The sequence below is a fragment of the Pelodiscus sinensis genome, chromosome 6 (assembly GCF_049634645.1).
Source record: "Pelodiscus sinensis isolate JC-2024 chromosome 6, ASM4963464v1, whole genome shotgun sequence".
Classification (NCBI taxonomy): Eukaryota; Metazoa; Chordata; order Testudines; family Trionychidae; genus Pelodiscus; species Pelodiscus sinensis.
Window position 1 is genome coordinate 28,537,199 of NC_134716.1, and position 23,193 is coordinate 28,560,391.

General features: G+C 41.8%; 1 protein-coding gene across 2 annotated transcripts in view; it reads right to left on the reverse strand.

Moving 5' to 3' along the window:
* RIC1 (RIC1 partner of RAB6A GEF complex) overlaps window positions 1-23,193 on the reverse strand; it is a 128,834-nt gene that overhangs the window by 43,806 nt on the left and 61,835 nt on the right. For both annotated transcript variants that reach the window (XM_075931611.1, XM_075931610.1), the window contains exons 8-14: window positions 20,632-20,720; window positions 18,258-18,402; window positions 16,046-16,094; window positions 11,383-11,535; window positions 5,997-6,200; window positions 1,090-1,128; window positions 711-821 (exon numbers count right to left, since the gene is read on the reverse strand). In XM_075931611.1, coding sequence (XP_075787726.1) covers window positions 711-821; window positions 1,090-1,128; window positions 5,997-6,200; window positions 11,383-11,535; window positions 16,046-16,094; window positions 18,258-18,402; window positions 20,632-20,720 — 790 coding nt within the window. The remainder of the gene's footprint in view (window positions 1-710; window positions 822-1,089; window positions 1,129-5,996; window positions 6,201-11,382; window positions 11,536-16,045; window positions 16,095-18,257; window positions 18,403-20,631; window positions 20,721-23,193) is intronic.

A 23,193-nucleotide genomic window follows, 5' to 3' on the forward strand; every position in this document is an offset into this window, starting at 1 on the left:
AAGATAAAGTCAGCAAGGTAATAAGCGGTTTCCAAGTTTCAAATCACATAACTTATACATACAAAAAATAAATGAATAATTAGAAAATAATAGACACATTTAATAAATATATAAGCCTCCTACAGACTACACACAATTGAAAACCTCTTGTAAACTATATATAAAATAATATCACTGCTGATGTAATAATTTTGTTTACACATGACAGATTCAGTAGTAATTACTTCTTAAAAATGAGTCTTCAAAAGATGCCAGATGTATGTGATAATCAAAAACTATTCAACAAAGTCAAGTTCTATGTATGATTGATTCATCAATTTACTGGTACTCTTCAGAAAATCTACATCTTTTTAAAGTATAGTTGCCAAAATCAGCAATTTTGGGTGCTTAAAGTTAAGTTTCATACTTTTCAGAAGTTAGGCACATCTACATCTCCCACATAGACTAGACACTGATTTAGGAATCTCACTTTAGAGATGCAGGTTTGAAAATGTTTGCTACATTTACATATTTTATTGTCAAGAATGTTCCAAATTATAATACCTTTCACGTGTTTCATGTGAATACATACAAAATCAATCTCAGCCTTCAAGAGATTCATTAGAAAAAATATAATTAGGTAGAAAATTAAAAATATATGCAAAATATTGTAAATATCATCAATCAGTTTAAGTTGCACACAGAAGCGGGTTAAACTAATCAGAACTCACCTGGGTAATGTTCCCAAACAACTTCCATTTTTTGGTGAGTAAAGAATAATGTGCAAAACCAAACTTGCCAACAACAGCTACATTCTGCCCCAGCTTGTCGATAGCTGAAAACTGTTCAGACAATAATTAGGGGGGGAAAAACCAAATGCCCAGAAACTTTCAAAGGTTGCACACTTTTATTCAAGATGATCAATACTTCAAGAATAATACTCAACTTGAAAACTGTCAGAGTACTAATGTTCTCTATCATACTTTTAATTTAAAAAAACCCAACAACCGTAAATTGCTTTGAGACAGTGACAATCTCATCCTATAACAGATATAAATACCCAATGCTTGCATTTTACATCAAGCATGAAGATATTTTTAAGTAACTCACCCTTATAGGCCAGTTGCTCTCCAGATATGTACTGTGAATCTAAAAAAAATTATACAGATCACTGTACTGAAAATAAAAATGATGAAACTTCACACACTTTAAAGGACGTGCACATTGTTAACCTTATTTCTTTTATCATTTTTTGTTCCAGAACATTTTGGTTTGTTCACAACCATCTGAATATTTTTACTACCGCAATTCTTCTCTTTCCAATATATTTCAGAATTATATATTGTAAGTTTTGATTGACTTGATGTGCAACATTTATTTACCATTTACACAAAATGTAATTCACTGGAAGCAGCAACCTCTCTTATATTCAGAAACTTGCATTCAAACTCTGATGATCAGAATCATACAATTCTATCGTTTTCTTAGAAATAATATTGATAACATATTTTAAGTGTTTATTTTCTTTACTTTGATTAAAATATCTAAAACACTACTAATTGTTAGTGGCAAAGTATTTTTTTTTTGTTTTCTTCCCCCTTCACCTCCACCCCCATCAACTAAATAACTGTCAAGGGAAATTTCCATTCAGTAAAATTATCTGTTATATGTGGTTTCTTCGACCCTTAATTTCAGGAATCAAATTTTCTTAGATTTGTACTGACATAACTGAGTCAGAATAGGTGCTTTTTTACTCCTGTTTAATGGCTTTTATTTAGTATGCTAGAGTTATGTTCTTCTCATAAAAAAGCATCAAATAATTATACTAGTCTGTATACAAACTGCAGCATAGCGAACTAGTGACAAGAAGCACAACTAGAACTAAGGAAGGGAAAGATTTTGTTTTGTTTTCTTAATAAATATATATTTGATTGATGGATTCAGTTATTACGTTTCTTGGTCAGTTACTGGTTTAACTTGGTTACCTGTTGTAAATTGGCCTCAACTTCTGCCCCAAACAAAAAGAGATACAGTATGGAACTGCAGTAAGTATTTTTTATACAATTTAAATTATTCCTTGGGGGATGAAGATGAGTACACTTACATTCCCATCTGTAATTTATAAGGATATTAACCATTTCAGACAAAATTTAGGATGCTTACTGTAACCCATCTGTAAATATTTTACAAACCTACTTCTACCTCAACCAAGGTTTGAGGTAAATTATAAATTGCAGGATTCAGGTCTTCCAGAGTTAAAAAAGGTTGGACCTAGGAAGATAATGAATTGATAACCACCAAGATGGCAAATGCTAAAAAAAGCAAAGCAATTTATAAAAGTCTCTAGCTTCGTTTCAAACTTTACAAACTCAGTATTCTGTTGTCTGAAGCATCCAAACTGTTACCAAATTAAGTTTTACCCACCATAAGATACAACAGCCTTTTAAAAACCAGAAATCAAAGCTATTTTTCAGCACAGAGTTCTTCAAGGGATTTTTTTATCCTGTAAATTTTCAACTTAGATGAGTTTAGGCACAAAATGTATTTAGTTGAGGCACAAAATAAGATCATTTAATTCTTGAAAGGATTGAAGGTGTGTATTTTTGAGCAAAGTGAAACCACTATGAAGAGATTTTTGTCAGTTGGATACATTTCTCTAATATCAAGTACGCTGTCTGGTCTAGTTTACACTCTTTTACTATTCATTACCAATTGGAACCTATGATTTAGCAGACAAAGTAGGGCAATGGGGTGAAGGTAGCAGTTCCTCCCATTACCTGTGTATAAAGGGCTATTAAACAGATCTTGGTCTAGATTGATGTTTACTATATAGTTCTTTTCCTGTTTAACGCTCCTTTCCGTAACTGAGTGTGATGAAGAAACAGAAGAAAAGGTGGGGTCAACTCTTCTGTGCAAAGTCTGTTAGAACAGTCTAACTGGCACATTCTTGTGATATAAGGATTAAACCAGGCGTTGGCTATTTATAGCTCATGAGCCAAATATGACTCACCAGGGAGCTAGATATGGCTCTTCTGGAGCCCCAACTTAGCCACTCCTTGCTCCTCCCACAGCAGGGAGCCAGCGCTGGTGCTACAGCCTTACAGTCCCCTGCAAGATTGGAATGCCAGTGCAGGAGGCGGGGAGAAAGCCCTGAGCCTGCTTGCTAGATCCAGCATGCAGGGAACAAGATCCATCATTTTTGGCTCTGTGCACTGCCCTTTTCCTTCCCCTGGTGTACAGGGAACAAGTGGAACCAAAAATGCCTTTTTCCTTCCCCCGGGACAAACTTCCAGGAGGCTTCCCCTGTGAATCCTTCCCGGAGGCTTCCTTCCAGCAAATGGGAGCAGCAGGAGGCCATGTTACATGGTGCCTGCAACGTGGCACGAAAACAAGCAAATCTTCTCCCTCATGCCCAGACCCTGCACTCCCTCCCATCACTCCCCCCAGCAGACAGCCTGGCCCCAAGTCCACTCCTGACCCCTGGCCAGAGCTTGCCTCCAGACTGCTCCTGTTCCCTATCCAGACAGCCTGTCCCCACACTCTACCTCCCACCCTCACCCTCTCCTACATCCTACCCAGATTCTGTACCCCCCCATCCATTAATTTGCAGCCCTCTCCCACATATTTAAATCCTCATGTTTGGCCCCACCCCAGATCCTAGTGGGGCCCACAAAATCCAGTAATCCTGGAAGCCCAGAAGAGTAAATCTGCCTAAAGCCTTGACCCTCAGTCCTCCCTGCCTCGCCACCTATCATGGGGCTAGAATACCAGGGGAGTGAGGTGTTTTGGGAGGGTTGTTTTTTGTTGTTTCGCAATCCTTCCATAAATTAAGACAACATTGAAACCTCGTGTTGGACATAATATTTTACTTTATTTTAAAATGAAGCAGGGACAACAAGCCCCCATCTGGGGCCAAGCCTCCATCTAGTCACAGCATCATAACACCCCTGCACCTCCACACAAAACAACCCTGAGCCCATCATACACCTGAACCCCTTGCCCTGAGCCTCTCATACTCCTACATCCCTAAACTCCTGCACCCCCACATCCCTAGACTCCTGCAACCCCCATTCCAGTCCCCTGCCATAACAATCCTGCACCCAACCATGAGCCCGTCATACACACCTGAACCTGCTGCCCTGAGCCCCTCATACTCTCAACATTCCCAAACTCCTGCACCCCCACATCCCCAGTCGCCTGCCATAACACACTCCCGCAGCCCCACATACCCCCAACCTTGTGCCCTGAGCAAGGATGTTAAATTGCAGTTACCAAGCTAATCATATAGTCAATATAATTTGCATCAACTACATGATTAGTTGATAGGACCGTTCTGCAGAGCCGCAGCTGGGGTAGCTCCGCGAACCACCCACGCTGCAGCTCTACATTTTAAACAGTCTCGCACTGAGTCTAGCAGCCCCTGTTCTCAGCGGATAAGGCTGTTGTGAACAGGGGCTGGTGCCAGAGCAGCCCCTGCCTGTGGCCTGGCACGAACAGGGTCAGCTTGGCAGCAGCAACCCCTGTCCCCCCTGTGGAGGGGGGGGGGGGGAGAGAGCTGCTTTTGATAGAGGCAGCGGGGGGGGCACACACTCCAGAAATGGTGCTGGGTGCTTTTAAGCCGGTGCCACTCCCCCGGAGTTGGCTCATGTTTCCCCCCACCCTGCCGCCTCTCAGAGGCAGCGATGGGTGGGAGGGGCTATCACAGAAAGCATGGGGCGAGTGGGTACTGAAGCAATCCCCACTAGCTCCGTGTTCCCACTGTGGTGCTTCAGCCTTTGAAATGTAGCCCCCATGGGGCTCTTGCTACCTTCCAAAGGCTGAAGTGCCGCAGTAGGAACCGGCACGAGCGGGGACTGAAGCAGTCCCCGCTCGTTCCATTTCCCTGCTGTGCCTCTGCATCCCCTGCACCCGCAGAGCTGGTGCTGGGGGGGAACTGGCTTTTAAGCCAGTTCCCCCCAGCATCAGCTTCTGCTCCCCCCCCTTTGCTCCCTGTGATAGAGGCAGCAAGGGGTCGGGGGAGCAACAAATCAAATCACTACTGGACTATCTGATAAGCTCACAACCCTTGCCCCGACCATCATACACTCAAGTCCCCTGCCCTGTGCCCCTCATACACTGCAACCCAGACTCCTGCACCCCCACATCCCCAGCCCCGTCATAATATTGACAGAAGACATGCATGTCTGAATGTGTGCATGAAGTTGGATTTGACCAGTTATGATGTAAACTTCAAAAGAAATGCGCAAAAAGATGCAGAAGTCCCATTAAATAAAGTCTGTGAATACAATCATGCCAAATAACAATATTAAGTTGTATATTTTCAGTTATGCAAGTGGGCATTCTTATACAACTCTTTGTGACCACATGTTCTAAATTTTCATGTAGTTTGAAAAAGATGCCAGTGTCTAATGCAACCTGATAGTAATGCTGATGCAGATGTTGCATATACAATAAATTAAAGCCTGGTATCAATTTTACTCAAGTCTAATGCTCAGTTTTAGTGAAACCCATAACACAGGTATGTAAACAGGAAATTGTGTCTAAATTATGGATTCAAAATTATCTAAATTGTTCCTCATGCTGGAACAAGTAAGCCTGATTACTCAAAACAGCTTCTTGGAAGCTTCATATCTATTCTACAGAGTATTTCATATATCCAGCACCCCTAATGCTCTTTCAGCATAGGGGAAAAGAATTTGTGTGTGGAACAAAATAGTTATCTTGCTCTCTCTCATGAAGTCAGAAAAAGGCCTTTAGTCCTTTCAATCCCTTGGTTGGCTAGGATGTGAATCCACAGCTGGAAGAAAAAGTACAGCCAGAATTCCTTTTGGACCTAGCGGAACAAGCAGCAGCTGTACCGCGGGAACAATCAATAGGAAACAGGACGACAAAAATTTCACACTATATGAAACAAATGCAGTACTTGCTGAAAGGATAAAAAGAAAATTAGATATACCCCCTGGATCAGGTGACAGCAAAGTGCAAAAATACTATTTGAGTAACAAATGAAAAGTTACCTGTACAACATGCCAATGCCTGTGTCCTAATAAAGTGCTTAAACCCTGAGAATCTATACTGCCATCCAAAAATGGGCTCCTTTCCCTGATAGGCTTATGGTCACAATGTGCTGAAGCACTTCTGGGATTCTGGGCCTGTGTTGCATCCCCACAGTTCAAATATAAGCGATCTTCTCCTTGTAGAAGGACCTGCTCCTGGTTACTCTACGTTTAAAAAAAAAATCTGACATTACTGCACAGAAAATAAAATAAACACAATACTTCATTCTGCAGAATCCAAATTAAACTAACAGCAAGAAAAATATGGATGAAGTCACTTTTTTCATCTTTGGAGCATCAACATACTGCAGAGATACCAAACAGTAGATCAGCGGTGGGTGACCTGCAGCTTATGGGCCGCATGCAGCCCCCCCACAGTTCTGTGTGTCACACTTCAGACATTTAGTTTACCATTTCCCATGCATAGGGTTGCCAAATTCTGTTGGTTTCTGTAAACATAGTTTTTTGTCCTATGAGATTTACTAAAGTGACACACACAAAAAGCAAGGGCACATGAAGTGAGATGTGTGCTGATTGCATACAACATTGCCTGTGAGAGCCATGTGCTCCCTCAGTATCCAATCAAAGCACTGCTATGGTTCAATCAGCACACCCACAAAACTAGGCATGCAAGCACCATAGGCAAAACAACCCTATCACAGGAGGCCATCTTGATTATGACAGTGTGGCCCACTGAAATGGAGGGCCACTATTGCTGCTCATTCACTGGCCTAAGATGCCCACTGCTGCGGTAGATAATCATATACAGCAGTATTTCCAGATTTTGCTTAATTAGAAAGACACATTTAAGACAAAAGAAACATGCAAAACATGACAGCAAGACTATTGGAAAAACCCATCAGACTTAACCTTTTTTGTGTTTCTTCCTTTATCAAGTGATCCGAAAAAAGACAGTTACCTATTTCTGTAACTGAACTCCTGTCCGTTCAATGGAGGTATGTGTGTGCACTCACCACATGCAGCTATGCTGGAAGATTTTCCTTTGGCAGCATACAGAGGGGAGCTGGTCAGGTGCCCCCTGGAGTGGCATGCAGATGCCATGCTATCTAGGGCACCTCCAGCCCCCTCCACTCTCAGTTTCTTCTTGCTGGACAATTCCAATAGCGGTGAAGGAGGGCAGGTTGTTGAATGGATAGGATCAACACATTTCAAAGAAAACCAGTTACAGAAATGGGTAATTGTCTTCTCTTCGAGTGATTGCTCATGTCCATTCAACACTGGTGACAGCAAAACAGCTCTTCCGAAGACAGCATCCTCTTGGGCTTGCTGCAGCAGGGCTTAAGTCATGGCAAAGATGTGCACCAATGACCACAATGCAGCCTTACAAATGTCCAGGATAGGGACACTGACAAAGAAGTCCATGGAGGAGGCTTGTGATCTAGTTGAATGCACATTGACTAGTGGGAGGCAACTAGGCACCCACCAGTTATAGCACAATCAAATGCAGGTGGTTATCCAATTAGAGATACACTGTATGGATACCAGGAGCCCCTTCATCCATTCACCATAAGCGACAAAGAATTACAGTGATTTGCTGAACGGCTTTGTTCTGTCAACACAAAACACGAGGGGGCCCTGCGAACATCCAGAGCATGCAGCACGAGGCTTCAGGGTTAAGACTGGGAGGCAAATATCCTGACCCAAATGAAAAATAGAAAAAAAACCCAACAAATGGTCTGGTAGCTCTTTATAGACTAACAAAACATGTAGGTGGTATCATGAGCTTTTGTGGCCTGTGCCCACAAAAGCTCATGATACCACCTACATGTTTTGTTAGTCTATAAAGTGCTACCAGACCATTTGTTGTTTTTTTTCTGTAACAGACTAACTCAGCTACCCCCTGAAGCTTATGAAAAGTAGAGACCAGCTTAGATAGGAATGCAGGTAAGGTCAGAGCTGCACCTTGTCTCTACAGAGACTGTATACAGGGGCTCTGAAGTCAAGGCCTGCAACTTAGAGACCCTCCTAGCCGATGTAATGGTCACAAGGAAGAACACCTTCCAGGAGTAGGGAACATATGGCCATCAATTTGAAGGGTAGCCTGGAGAAGACAAGAATAAGGCCCTTTTGAGGAATGGGATATACATATGGAAAGAGCCATTTGGAGAAATCTTTACTGTCACGTCATGGGAAACAGACTGGCTCCGGATCAGCATGTGAAAAGCAAAGATTTCTGCAAAGTGTACTCAGATAAAGTTACGCTTTCCTCCTTCAAGTGGAGAAGGTAATCAAGGATGGTCTGGACGGGAGCCTCAGCAGGGGCAAAACTTCACTGCTGAGCCCACACTGAAAACCGGCTCTACTTGGCTATATAAGCCTGCCTGGTTGACAGCATATGGCTCCCCAGCAGGTAGCGGTTCATTCCCATCATGAAGCGTAGGAAACGTCTGTGACCCTTGAAAATGGCAATGTAGAAATACGTCTCAATCTCAATGACACTTACCAATCTTACTGATCTAGGGAAGGAATGATAAGAGGCCAGAGATATCATACGGAACTTGAGCCTCACCAGGTAACAGGGCCCCCATGCTATGCCCGAGCCTCAGGGATTAGAAAGTTGCAGGAATAAAACCCTTGGTTCTGGTAGCATTGCAGAACCTCCTCCATTGCCACCAGTCGGAGCAATCCCTTGACTTCTTGCAGAAGGAATGTCTCGTGAGAAGAATCTCTTAAAGGGGAGGTGGGGGGAACAGAGCATAGCTGGAGGGTATAGTCCTGCCACATGATGCTGAGGACCCAACAGACTATAGTTATACAGCACCAAGTTGGAAGGAAAGGGCACAGGTGGTGCAAAAAAAGTCACGGGGAAAGTCCAAAGGTGAGTGTAGTGCGTTGTCCTCAATCGTACCCTCATAATGGGTGCTTGGAGGCAATCTAGGACAGGAGAAGCCAGGTGGTATGGAAGAGTGAGATGGACTGCCTCTTCCTAAACCTCTTATATTTGCTCTGCCCCACATCCTAGAGAGGTTGGGAAGGCTTAGCAGATGGGGTTTGAGGCCTAAATTTCTTATACACAGTCTCGGGACATACAGGCTGAGTGTTACAGGAGTCTTAGTCCATGGAGCTTACTGTCTGTCTGCTCCACAAACAGGGCCATACCATCAAAAGGGAGATCTTATAAGAGACTCTTGCTGTGCCTCATGAGAGAGGCAGGAGAGAAGCAGTCACAATACCCTTCACATGGAAATGGCTGTTGCCGTGTCCGAGGCAGTCTGGAGTGCTGCTCTAGCAGCCCTTGCCCCATCCTCCATCGAGGCTTGAAACGCCTTCAAGTAATCTAAGAGAGAGGACTAAAACTAGGTAATAGCTCACCATTATATCATAGAGGGCTATGAGGGCCTGATGATTCATCACCTGAAGCTGTAAGATGGATGATAAAAGCTTTTTTTTTTTTTTTTTTTTTTTTGAGTAAGTCCAGTCACTTTAAGTCCTTATTTTTGGGAGGTAGGCCTGGGCTGGCCTTGCGTTTTCTGGTGATTAACAGCTTCCATTACCAGTGAGAGTTAAGAGCTGGGAGGAAGTCAAGGGAATGGGACGAAGTGCTTTCTATCGACCCTTTTAGTTATAGGGGAATGGAAGAGGGTATTTGTCATAAGGCCATGGTGATCCTGGCCACCCCGTCACGGTGGGGTAAGGCCACCCTGGCTGGGGCTGACTGATCCAACCCTCAAAGAGGAAATCCTCCTACTTTTAAGAACCTCCACTTGGAAGTTCAAATGGTAGTCACCTGCTTGAATTAGTCCTGGTGGGACCATGTATCATCGGGATGGGGGGCCCACCACCTGTGGAGATCCCATGATGACCATCTGGAGTCGAGGAGAAGGGGGCTTGTGCTGAGGGGAGCTCCTCAAGATCAGGAGAGGCTGGTGCCTGTACCTCAGCCCCTGCCCCTCCTGCAGGGTAGGGAGTCTTAGAAGCCTTGGGTGCAGGGAGGCATTTAATGGAGGCGGAGGCAGAGGCAGTCAATGGTGCCTTCAGCATATTTGCTACCGAGCATGGTACTTGGGATGGTACGAAGAACTCCCATGGGTTCCAGGGTACCACTGCAGTGGCCAGGCCTACTGCCACTGCACCGACTGGGGTCCTGTCTGCGATACCAGAAGCATCGGACAAGAAGCTTATGCCAGGGCACCTATGCTTGATCCAAAACCAGGCTGACAAAGTGCATGGTGCCATGTGACCAGGAATGAGGACTGGAATGGGTGCAGTACCACATGTTGGTCATGTACACCAACACCTAGAACATGGAGGAGCACCAGCAAGCATGATCCTCCAGCAAGCATCATACACTCTGGGATCTGTCATACGGGCGACGGTTGCAAGAAGTCTTGTGATCGGCTTGGGAGCAGCTGCAGAACGGTTGCTGATCAGCTGAAACATGGTGCTGTTAAGTCAAGAAGGACCACCGGTCCCTGCACTCCTCACAGACACCCTATGGGGTGTTACAAACCAGGGAGCAGTGCTGGCATGTTGAACAATCCCACAAGCACGTGTGGCACCACCATGGACAAGATATCCTGGACCTCCTGCAAGGCCTCTGGTGTCAACAGCATCTGGAGCTGTTCAACGCCACAGAGACCAGGCTGAAGAACGAACAGGGGACCCTTGCTCTGAAGAGGCTTAAGACATCTATTGAATCGCAACAGGAGAGTTCACCAGTATTGACATTCTGGGCCTGTCCTCCTTAGGCCCTGAAGACTTGCCCTTGCTTTGCCTAAACTTGAATGGAGCCCACAGAGCGCAGTGATGAATCTTGACTGTTCACACACTGGAACTTAAGCAGACTCCATTAGGAGAGCCTTGAGGCAAATGTCCCTCTCCTTCTTGGTGCAAGGCTTGAGTGGCACTTATCACTTCTGTGAGCCTCTCCTAAACACCACAAACAGTCGGAGTGGGAGTCACTCACTCACTGGTATGGGCCAATTACAACTGTAATGTGACTTGAAGCCTGGGCATGACCTGACCCAAGGCTAAGTCCCTATGGGACCTACACTAACCACTAAAACCAGTAAACTGACTAACAATAGAAACTACAGGGAAAACAAAGATTAAGGAAAGGAACAACAGCTAACTCTGAGACAAGAGGTTCCAAGCACCATCACTGGAAGGTGAAGGCGGCTGGAGGCGCTTTATATGGTGTGGCACATGCACAACACTCTAGAGAGCATCTGAATCAGCTCCCCTATGAGGACTGCTAAGGGAAAAATCTTCTGGCATCGGTGCATGTGGCAAGCACACACATCTACATTGAATGGACATGAGCAATCACTTGAAGAAGAACTGGTGATAATCTCTAAAATAGAAAGAGCTATCTATGAAAACGTACCATGCAAGTGTTAGCAGTGAGTGCGCTCTTGATGAATTGAAATTGCAGAATACCAAGATGATGATCTTCGTTCTTGGTATCTATATCACACCCTGCATTCACAGAACAATTCCCATCGATAACCCATAGGTGATAGCCTTCTGACCCCCAGCTCTGAACACATGCAAAAACAAACAAAAAAACAAATAAATATCACTTATTAATTTAGACCTTCATAAAAACAAAACATACAGGAACTTTCTTTATACAGATCTCCCCCATTAGGCCTAAGATTAAGCAATAAGACTGGCAGGGAACATAGCTTTCAGTTTTCAAGTTAGCAGCTTCAGCATAAATAACATAGCTACATCTTGCAGAAAAAGACACTTTAGTGTCCAGTTTAAAAAAATCTTCTCTATGTAATAGCTATGCAACATAGATTTTGTTTTAATTACAGATTAAAGCATCCATAAATTATAAAATTTTAAGAGAAAGTGTGTAGGTGAATGATTAGTTAAATTTATTTCTGTGAATAGTATATATTCATAGATAAACATCATCTGACTATCTTGTGGAGGACTCTGGAGATGAGCAGGGTAGGAGGAAAGGCGTAAAGCAGGTGAGTATTCCATTAGATAAGGAAGTAATCCCCTAGCCATCTGGGCCCCATGCCCACTCTGGAGCAATACTAGGGGTGCTTGGTGTTCCAGCGCATCTTGAAGAGATCTACAGACAGCCAACCCCATTGGTGGAACAGGTCATGTAAGATCCGCATATGATTTTCTCACTTGTGATCTATTGCAAACTGTTGGCTGAAGGCATCTGCAGTCATATTCTTGATTCCAGGTAGGTATGATGCAATGATGCCAATACTGTTGCGGATACACCAGTTCCACTGGTGTACAGCTTCTGCACCGAGAAATCGAGAGTGAGCATCCCTTGACGATTGATGTAAAATATCAGTTATACTGTCAGTGAGGATACATACCATGGAACTCTGGACACATTGAAGGAAGTATTTGCACGCACTGTGCACAGTCAGGAGGTCCAGGAGATTGATATGAAGCCCTGACTCGTGGGTGGACCATTTGGTCTGAGCAAAGTGACGCTGGAAGTGGGCGCTCCACTCGAGGAGCGAAACAAATCTGGTAATCTGTTAGGATGGCTGTGTCTGATGGAATGGGACACCAGCAAGAAGGTTCTATGGATTGGTCCACCATCGTAACGACAAAAGGACCCAAGGGGAACCAAGATATATTAGTGCACCTGGTGTTTGTATGGAGTATACACTGAGGCAAGCCAGTGCTGAAGGCACCAAAAGTGTAGGAATGCATGTCAGATGACATGTCGTGGCAGCCATGTGGCCCATGAGTCAAAGACAGGTTAGTATTGAGACAGTTGGGCTCAACGTCATGACTGAAACCAAGCTTTTTATGGTCTTGAAATACTAAGTTGGCAGGTATGCTGGTGTTGTCATGGAATTCAGAGGAGCACCTATGAATTCTTAGGATCGGTTAGGGCACAGGGTACGCTTGTGCTTGATGATGAGGCTGAGAGATTCAAAAAACCTTTTGGTAAAAAGGAGCATGTCTTTTGTGGCTTGTTGGGAAGGGCGTTGAATGAGGTAATCCTCCAGGTAAGGAAAGATCACGATGCCTTTATGGTTTAGCTATGTTGTGGCTACTGCCAGGGTCTTGGAGAAGACTCTGGGAGCAGAAGAAATTCTGCAAAGGAAGAACTCTGAATAGGAAATGATCTGAAGCAACAGTAAAGCAGAGGAAGCCCCTGTGCGCTGGGTATATGGTTACATGAAAATACAAGTCTCCCTCATTCAATGCTGGGATTACTGCTGCAAGTGTGACCATCTTGAATCATTGTTTGTAGAGGTATTTGTTTAGTTGGCAGAGGTCAAGGATGGGTCTCTAACTACCTGTGCTTTTTTCTGTAAGGAAGTAGTTTGAGTAAAATCTCCTGCCTTGATGACAGTTGGGTACCCTTTCTATAGCTCCAATGCACAGGAGGTGGTCCACATCTTGACGGAGTAGTATTTTATGAGAAGAGCCCCTGAAGAAGCATGGGGAGGGTGGGAAGATTGGAGAAACAGAAATAAAGGGAATGGAATATCCGCATTTGATGACATCTAGGACTCAACAGCCTGTGGTAACTGCTGCCCACTGGTTTTAAAAAGGCACAAACAATGGTGAAATATAGCATATTCAGAAGGCACTAGTGGAGTAGAGAGGTTTCAGCCCTCGACCAAAGCCCCAATTTCTGCTTAGAGGCCTGCTGATTGAACAAACGGGTGTTAGGAGTACATTGGTGTCGATTCCTTGCCCTGGAACAATTTTGGTTGAATGATCTTTGTTGTTGTCTGCCAAACAAAAAGTAGGTAGGGAGTGTAACGCCTTCTATACTATGGAGGCGTATACATCCCTGAAGTGCATGAGGTGGTACGTGAGTCTTTGCTGGAGTGAAAGACCTCATCCATCTTTGCAGCAAAGAGTTTCTTTTTATCAAATGGTAGATTCTCAACTTTGGATTCAAGATCTTTGGGAACACTGGCTATTTGCAACCATGATCAATGTCTCATTACTACAGATGCTGCTGTTGCTCTTGCAGCCATGTCAGCAGAGTCAATGCCATTTGCAATACTGTGCGGGAATGTAGTATAGCCTTCCTGCACTATACATTTTAGGTTAGGTCTTTTATCTAGAAGATGTTGCATTATTTCTGTCAACTTCACAATTATCAAAATCATGATTGGCTAGTTAGTGCAGTGTAGTTGGCTATACGAAGCTGTAACATTGAGGAGGAATACATTTTTCCTGCCAAACAGATTAGATCTTTTTGGCAGGAAAAATGTATTCCTCCTCAATGTTACAGCTTCATATAGCCAACTACACTGCACTAACTAGCCAAACATGATTTTGATAATTGTGAAGTTGACAGAAATAATGCAACATCTTCTAGATAAAAGATGTCATCCTTATCATGGGTAGCAGATTTATATTGTGGAGTCTTGGATCTGTTGTGCAGTGTCTACCAAAAGAGAGTTTGGTCGTGGGTGAAGAAATAAAAAGTCCATGCCCTCGGAGGGGACAAAATATTTTCTGTTGGCGCTCTTGTTGGTCAGAGGGGCCGTGGCTGGTGTTTGAAAAATCTCATCCACTGCTTCCATAATTGCTTCATCTATCGAAGCACAATTCTTGATTCCATGGACGGTTGAAGATTCTTTAAAAGTTTGTGCTGTTTATCTTGGGCCTCTGATAATACCATCTCCTAGCTGGCAGCAATCCTTTTGAGTAAGTCCTGAAATTGCTTCAAATCATCCATTGGTGATGGGTTATCCAGAATAACTGCTTCATCTGGTAAGGAAAACGATTTATCAGTTAGGGAGACATCAGGTTGCTCGGCCTCAGGGTCATCAATAATCTGTTCCTCTATCTTCTGTTGGGGAAGAAGTATGAGGTTGAGAGGGAGGTATTGACCTCTGGGCCGGTGTTGACAGGGTCGTCAACCGGTGCCGTGGGGGCACCCAGTGACAGTATGGAGACCAGTGAGGTGGACAATGAGGGTGGTAGGACCAGTCAGAATACCACTGAGGAAGTACCGTGGCCAATGTCTCTCACAGGAAGCATGAGCTCTGACTGGAAAGGAGTACTGGGATGAGAATACACTCCTACAGTCCTCGTCATAGTTGCTATAATGAGACAGTACTAGTAACCATGATGGATGGGAAAAGCTCTGGATAGATAAAGGAGAGCAAGAACAGTGTCAAGGAAGAATCATGTGGAGCTGTAGGTCTCGGTTCCGGATGCCGCACTAATGTCCGGTTCCCAGGCATTGGCCCTCTTTGGTGCTGAGGTAGTCAGTGCTGAATTCTGTGCGGGACGAGTTTTTGGAGCTGTCACCAACATGGCCCGGGGGCTTCATCTCCCATGTTAACTCAAGGTGTTAGGGAGCGAACTGGAGAGACCCTTCTTTTAGCCAAAGACTTAGGTGAAGAAGAGCTCGAGGTTTTCTCATGCTTGTTGGCACTCTCAGGCTGATCAGAGTCGTACCTGTTTGCCTGAGGCTTGATATAGAGGGGCATATTTATGTTCCAAGGTGCATAAAATAGAGAATTAAGCCACAGAGTAGGGATGTAAAATCCTGTTTAACTGGTTAACCCGTTAAACATGATGTTTAACCAGTTAACCACTTAAAGGGGGGAGGGTAGGGGCTTCTCCAGCCCAGCTAGAGCAGCTCCTGTCCACAGCAGGCCTTTTGGGAGAGGGGAGCTGCTTCAGCCCCCACGGGTTAACCATAACTGGGTAAGCATCACCCATTAAGGGTAACGCTTACCAATTAAACTTTCACATCCCTACCACAGAGCTCATCTAGTTTTCTCACTCATTCTTAATTTCAAGAGCAATACTAAAAGAAGGCCCTCTCTTCATGGTTAAGAATGCCTACCAAAACAATCTCAGTAATTAGTTTAAGATAAGCTGAACAGTCTAAGGGTTTGGTTTTTTTTTTTTTTTTTAATTTTGTGGGTTAAAAAAAAAAATCTCACAACAAAACACCGTAACTACCTGTTAAATTTCTTGAAAAAAGTTTTGTTATCCGATTTTTTTTTTCCTAATAAAAGTACATAATGAGACTCAACTAGACTTCTTACTGTGTTATTTACAACTGTACTTACCATAGAGCTGATTTTTAGAGGTTCTTTTTTGGTACCATCAGATCGATAACTAAAATAGAACACAGTAAGTTTTACTTGATGCTAACTGATTTATAATATAAAATCTCACTAAGTTAACATTGTCTAGGGTGGATAAAAATCATTTTTTTATAAATAGATTTGCATTTACACCTGATTTTTTATTTAAATTGAATTTTTTTAAATTAATACACCAAATTTTTCATTTAAAAATAAGAGTTACCATTACATCTCATCACAAACATGCTACACATACACTCATAAAAATGAATGGCTCTAGTCTGTCCAGCCTAACTACTTGCTCTTGCTTCTTGAAAGTTCTGGTATTTCAGTTTCTGTTTCTCAGCACGAAGTGGATAGGACTATTTCTGTTCTGTGCTTATGTGGCAGTGTACCTTGGCCAAGCACAGTAGAGGAGTTAGTGAAGGCATTGTCTTAAAGATAGACACACAATATACAGGAAAGGACCAGGGTAGCATAGAAAGGAACAGGGAAAGGTACTGGAAAGAACAGTGAAGTCATTATTCAACACACACAGAGCTTTCTATTTTCCCCCACACTTTTGCCACATAAAAACCATCATGGCTTCTGGGTGTAAGAAAGACCCTATCTGGGAATATTTTTGAAGAAACTTGTTCTCTGGGTAAAAAAGGAAAAGCAACAAGTGTAAGCAGTGCAAAATGATGGTACAGGGCCTACTTGCAAGAATGCAACATTCTCTAAAGCAATTTTCCTTATGTGGTTGAAGATATGGCTGAGTGGATCAACTGGTTAAATAATTCACTTTGCAATGCATCGCTCCTTAAGACTCTCTATGCATTTCACAATAAATGTGATTTGACAAGTAAATTCTCAAGCTGTTTGCTGTTGCTAGAAAAAAGGGTTTAGCTTAGTTCATCCTCATGGCTTGTTTAATGAACTAGGTTTAGAATCTATCACTCAAATATACAATACAGAAAACTGCAATAGGAGAAATCTAAAGTTGCTAGTTGTCTCTGTCATTCTCTTACTTTATATTATCTTATACATGTCCCCTCTTTTGGAACATCATGACTGCAGACCATAATGGTGATGCCATAAATCTATTCTCTATTTTACTTCAGCATAACAATTGAGCTTTTCCAAGCAAACCCCATTCTATACAGGTTGGACCTCCCTGGTGTGGCGCACTCAGAATCTGATCAGTTCCGGATGAGGGATTTTGCCGGACCAGGGAGGTCATTTCTGGACTCCCTGCTGCTGACCCCCCCGGTTGGCCCGCTGCTCTCGGCCAACTCCTCACCTCCTGCTGGCCCTGCTGCCCTGGTGACCCCACTGGGCAGCCATTGCTACACTAGCTCTGGGACCCGCTGGGCAGCTGCACACGCTGAGGCCCAGGGACCTGCCAGGCAGCCACGCACCATGGATCCTTGTTGCCCCACCAAGCTACCGCAGCTTCCAGCCCTGCTGGGCAGCCACACGTCTCCCAACCCCGCTGGTCAGACCGGGTCCCATATGCTGACGGGCGGGGGGGCTTGCTGCGGGCAGCCCACTGCCCTGCTGGCTCCACAGGGATTCTTGCTAATGGCCCTCCAACCAGGACTCTCTGGTCCTGCAACATCCATGACGGATCATGCAAGTTGTTGGACCAGAAAATCCCAGTTAAGAGAGTTTCAACCTGTACTCAAAAAACAGAGTTCAGTGTTTAATGCCGGTGAGTTCAATGGGGCTTACTCCAAAATTAAGTACACTCAAAGCACAGTCTTAGCTATTTTGGTTACTTGATTTTTTTTCATGATTTAATTTGTTATTTAAATCAATTCACCCTGGCATTGTCTTAGTACTTACTTTTGCTCATGGTTCAAACCATGCAGTCTATTTGATTCATACTACTGTTGAAAAGCAAAGCAGCTGTCAGTTGTTTGTAAGAGCTCTCTAGTTTTTGGTTTTGGTTGCACTGGATGCTATTAAAAAATCACCTCAAAAAAGGCAGTAATGCTATTTTCAAACCTTCCTGCTCACTTAAACTGAGTCAGTGTTTGCTGACCTCTAGGGAAGCATAAAATTGCTTGAGAAAATAATCTAAATCTACAAACTGATTGTTCAAAGAATTGCTAGTGATTGGTAAGTCAAATACAAAAGAATTCTGAGGGGAAAAAAATCTCCTTGTTTTATTAAGGCAGATTATTCTCATAACTATCTTAAATTTACTCACGCAAAGTCTCCTCCTAGAGTACAAATAAGCTGGGCACCAAAAACACTCCATAAGGACAAGCCTCCACATTCCCAAGTAACCATAACAACACAGTTATCGGGAGACCATCTCATCAGTTTTACTGGTCCTGTTTTGTTCCAAATATCTGTTAAACAGAGAGGAAAACAATGAAAATCTTTAAAATAATCATTTAGCTGCTTTACCATGTTGTCCATGCAGCTATTTATGTACAAGAATGCTTTGTTATTTTTCTGATTGGTGAATATAGAATCCTGTCTCCTTCACAAATGTCAGCATGTCAAAAAAAGAATGAAATAGGTGATATGAAGAACACAGTAGGAATTCTTCCCAAGATTTTATAAAAATTATCAGAATTCTACTGAAGTACATGAGGGGTGGGAAATATGCTTACTCAAAGGGAAGATATAATATTGCCTACATCCTAAAAAGAATATCTTCGTTTCCAAAGAGTTTATAGGTGCCCTTAGGCATCTTTAGTTTATGCAATCATCACTTAACTCATTAGATCATCTTAGGTCCCCTCTGATCTTGGTAGTGTGACACGGTTCTTATCTTAACATGTATGATATCTTCTTGAAACATCTATACTAGGTACAAATGTGCTCTTCAACTTCATACATGCATATTTACCCCTTCATCCATCTCTCTCATCCCCAGGCTCATACATATTTATTCTGCCTACTGTGAGGAAAAATAAACTGTCTAGTGTTCAAGTAACATCACAAAACAGTCACCTAACGTGCATTGACTCCTAGCACATTTTTTGCTAGAATCTGGGAGATCCTGCAAAGTTTCCTGCAGAAATGCATAGAGATGCTGCAAATCTCCTTGAGTCCACTATGCACATTTTTAATCGCCTGATATATTCGCTACACATTTTGGCAAAGAGTATTTTATGTCCTCTTATATCATCTCAGAGTAGCAACGAGAAATGAGGATTTTGTTCTGTATTTATCGCAAAGAAATAGGAAAGGGAATTTTGATTCCTATATTCAAAGTCAGCATCCAAATATATTGGTCAAGCCAGATTAGAGTTTGATATCCTGTAGGCTGTATATTCTGCAGTCAGTGCTGTTGTACAGATCATTAGCGCTCTGTGTCACGGAGTTGCAGAAGTCGTGAATTCTGTGACTTTCTGCAATATCTGTGATTTCTGCAGGGGTCAGATCCGCTAAAAATACCTATGACTAGATCTGTAGCCTTACAGATGATATATGGGGAGGAATTAAGAAAGGCCTAAAACCAGAAAACAGCTTTTCTATTACAATCAAGCCAATGTTATCTCTCACTCAGCCAGCAGAGGGACTTAAAACCTAAGAAAGCAATGTGTAAAATACAGTAAAACTCCAATAGTCCGGCATCCAATAGTCCAGCACTCCTGATAGTCCTGCATCAAACTGGCAAGAGCCTAGTGAGTGAGCTTCGGCAAAAAAAGAGTCACAAGGTAACAGCAGCAGAGGCTGAACTGAGCAAAAAGGGTAAAAAAAGGCTTAAAAAACGAAAACATTACAGTATACTGTATACAGTATGTACAATAAAAAGGGTTAAGAACACTTTATATACAGTATATAATGTATACAGTATATATATATATATATATATATATATATATATATATATATATACACACACACACCCCACAAAACCTGCTTATAATACCTCCTGATAGTCTGGCATATCTGATAATCCGGCACCACTTAAATCCCATAGGTTCCAGATTATTGGAAGTCTACTGTACCAAGATTTACAACTTTTAAAGGAAAACACTAAAGCATTCATCCCTATCTAAATTTTACTACAGTAAGCTATTAAGTAAGAGATCTACACCTCATTTGCAAACTTTTGACTTATTTCACAAGACAACAATATCCAAAACAATTAAAAATACCCAGGAGACCAACAAGAGCACAGAAGTAAAAGCATACTAAGAATATCACTTAATACTGTAAATAACAAATAGTTGTTTACTAACACTGGACAGTGTATACAATATTCTTTGCTGAAAAAAATGCAACAAAGTGTCAATTCAAAACATGCTTAGAACAAAATTAGAGTCCCCCGTCCCAAATCATTGTGCAAAAAAATCGATGTTTTATTTTAAATTGTGTGAACTGGGAAATCATAGCATATGAGAGTTAAAAATATCTAATTGTTTTCAGAATATTTATAAGCAGCATCATGACACAACACACAAGCATTCAACATGTTCCATAAAAATCAGCATATTCTTCATAAAACAACTACAAACTCTGGAAGAAAAGAGTAGTCCTGTGGCATCTTAGAGACTAACAAAAATATATAGGATCATGAGCTTTTATGGGTAAGATCAACGTTAGCATATAAGAGAACTCACCAGGATATTGTTTTGGTGTGAGCTCCAACTTGTGAGACAACTGCATGGCTCCTGTGGCATTATCTACTGTATAAACCTGCACAGAGCCACTGGAAAAGATGACACACTTTTTATGCTCATGCATTTTTGAAAGAGTAACTCTTACAATACGTAAAAACTGGCATTTGTTTATCAAGGGGCCCTCAGTTCACAAAAGTGCCTGACATTTCTACACATGAATGTATTTAAAAGCATATAAAAAAAGACAGTGTCAAGTCTACACTATTTAATAGGTTAAATTCTAACTGTAAAGCAAAAATAATTATACAATTAAACGAGAGATTTTTAAATCGATGTTCAATTAGTAAAAGGTTCGTGTTTGCTAATACAGTACTAAAAATTCTTCTTGATATATAGAATTTTTTTCTTGCAGATTGGAGACTGATACACTTTCAGTTAACATTTAAAATATGAAATGTAGGACTCAACACATTTAATTAAATACATGCCCAAAAGCAAACAGATAATTGGGAGACTAACACACAGGTGGCCCAATTTTTATAATCAGCTCTGAAAATAGCTACCCCCTTGGGGAGATGTAAAGTTAGCATACCAGAGTTTCTATAACTTCAGCTTTCCAATCAAAAACATGCCCAGTCACCTGGCAAACTTGCTAAATGTCCGTTACACTGTATATTGAAGAACTGAGTATTTTGTCAATAGTAACTTCTATTATCTCTAGTCCTGTTATAGCTCTATTGATTTTTATAAGGATCATCTTATTCCAAACGAATCCTGCTCATTTGAGATTGGGAAGCTTGCTCCTGAGGCAAGTTTTAAAATTGGAAATGAAGTGGGAGTAAATTGGCAGTTTCAAACACCAGAGTGCAACTGCCAGTTCTCTGGCAAGTGTCTCCTCTCTTCTACCCTCTCACTTTCTCTACAAACTGCAGCATTTATACTTTAAATATAGAAAAAAATAGACAAATGTCTATAAATGGAAGGAAAACTAGTGACAAAACACCTTTAAACAGGACTGTTTAATTTTGGTTTAAAAAGCAAACAGAAGAGTTCACCTATGGTGAAAAACAAGGTGAATACAGTTTCATCTTGGAGTGTGAGAGCAAATTTGCACATACCTAGTAACTATTAGCTGCACAGCTCTGTGATTGTTTACCTCAAAGAAAATAATGTATTTATAGTAACCGTATAAAAATGTAAATTAAAATAATCTAAAAAAAACCCAGAAGCTAGAATCACATAAGTGAGGTCACTTCATTTGCCCAAAGAAGCTGCCAATTGGAGTAAGCTCTATTCTACCTATCAAAGTGGTGTACTTCTCAAATGATTCAATTTTTACCGAAAGAAAAAAAGTACAGAAGAACTTTCTAAAACAGTATAATGGAAAAGAAATGGGCTGATTCAGGTCTAAAATATTAAGATGACACACCAACTGTATTGAAACTATCCTATCATATGTAAAATTGAGCACTTCAGTGGCAAACCAGAATGCTAAGAATCTAACAAGAGCAGACCCTCAAAATTCTGTCATCATAATATTACATGGATATTCTGTTTCAAGTTTTAGCATTATAGGCCACAGCGTTGAAAATAAATCCGGCTGGAGAAATTCTTTAGATTTTCTAAAATAACTTTCATTTGTATATTTACATTTCCATTGTCAATAACAAAGTGCAGTTGTATCATTGTTCATAATTTTTTAAATCCAAAATTTATGGGGTTGTTCCAACGACCGTCATGGCGGTAAGAAGGAACAGAGTGGGTGAGGGGACCACCAGAGGTATATATGGGCCAATATACCAACGGCACTCCAGGGAGCTCCCTGCCTGCCCTAAGGGTATTGCTAAGGGAAAAGTCTCTGATAGCACGTGCACTCTGCACACACACACACCTATATTCGAATGCACATGAGCAATCACTCGAAGAAGAATTTAAATGTTCTATAGCGCTATATAAAATAGCTTATCTAACTGCAGCAGCCAGAGGTTAAAAAAAACCCATGTGAAACAGGCAATGCAGTCATTTAAATAAATGAAATAAATCCCAAGTCATCCCAAAATGAGACACTATTTTATCTTCAAAATCTAAAATGTTTGCTCTTAAGATGTGAGAAGAAAGTGATAGCCATCGTACACTGTTATAAAAACATGCCACGCCACTCGAGAAATCCCCAGGCCAGCTCTCATGAGACAGACAACTCCAGACAACGATTTTCTGAGAACTGAGGGGGGAACTGAGAAAATGGGAAATCCTGGTGTCTCACTTAAAGTGACAAAGAATTCAACTTAAAAATTTATATATCAAATTCTACTAAACAAATATCATAAACAGTGGTAATTCCCATATTTAGTCTGTATCACCAAGGTATTTATATTTGAGAAATTCATTTTTATTATAGAAAACTTAGCAAAAATACTTCACTTGTGAGGCATTGCTTCATTATACTATAATTTAAGATATTTTGAAATTTCTTTATAAGCCAGAACGAACGTTCCAACACAGTGGAACATTTATTTGTTTACAAGTTCCAACAATGCAACTTTTTACCCTTGTAAAGTAGAA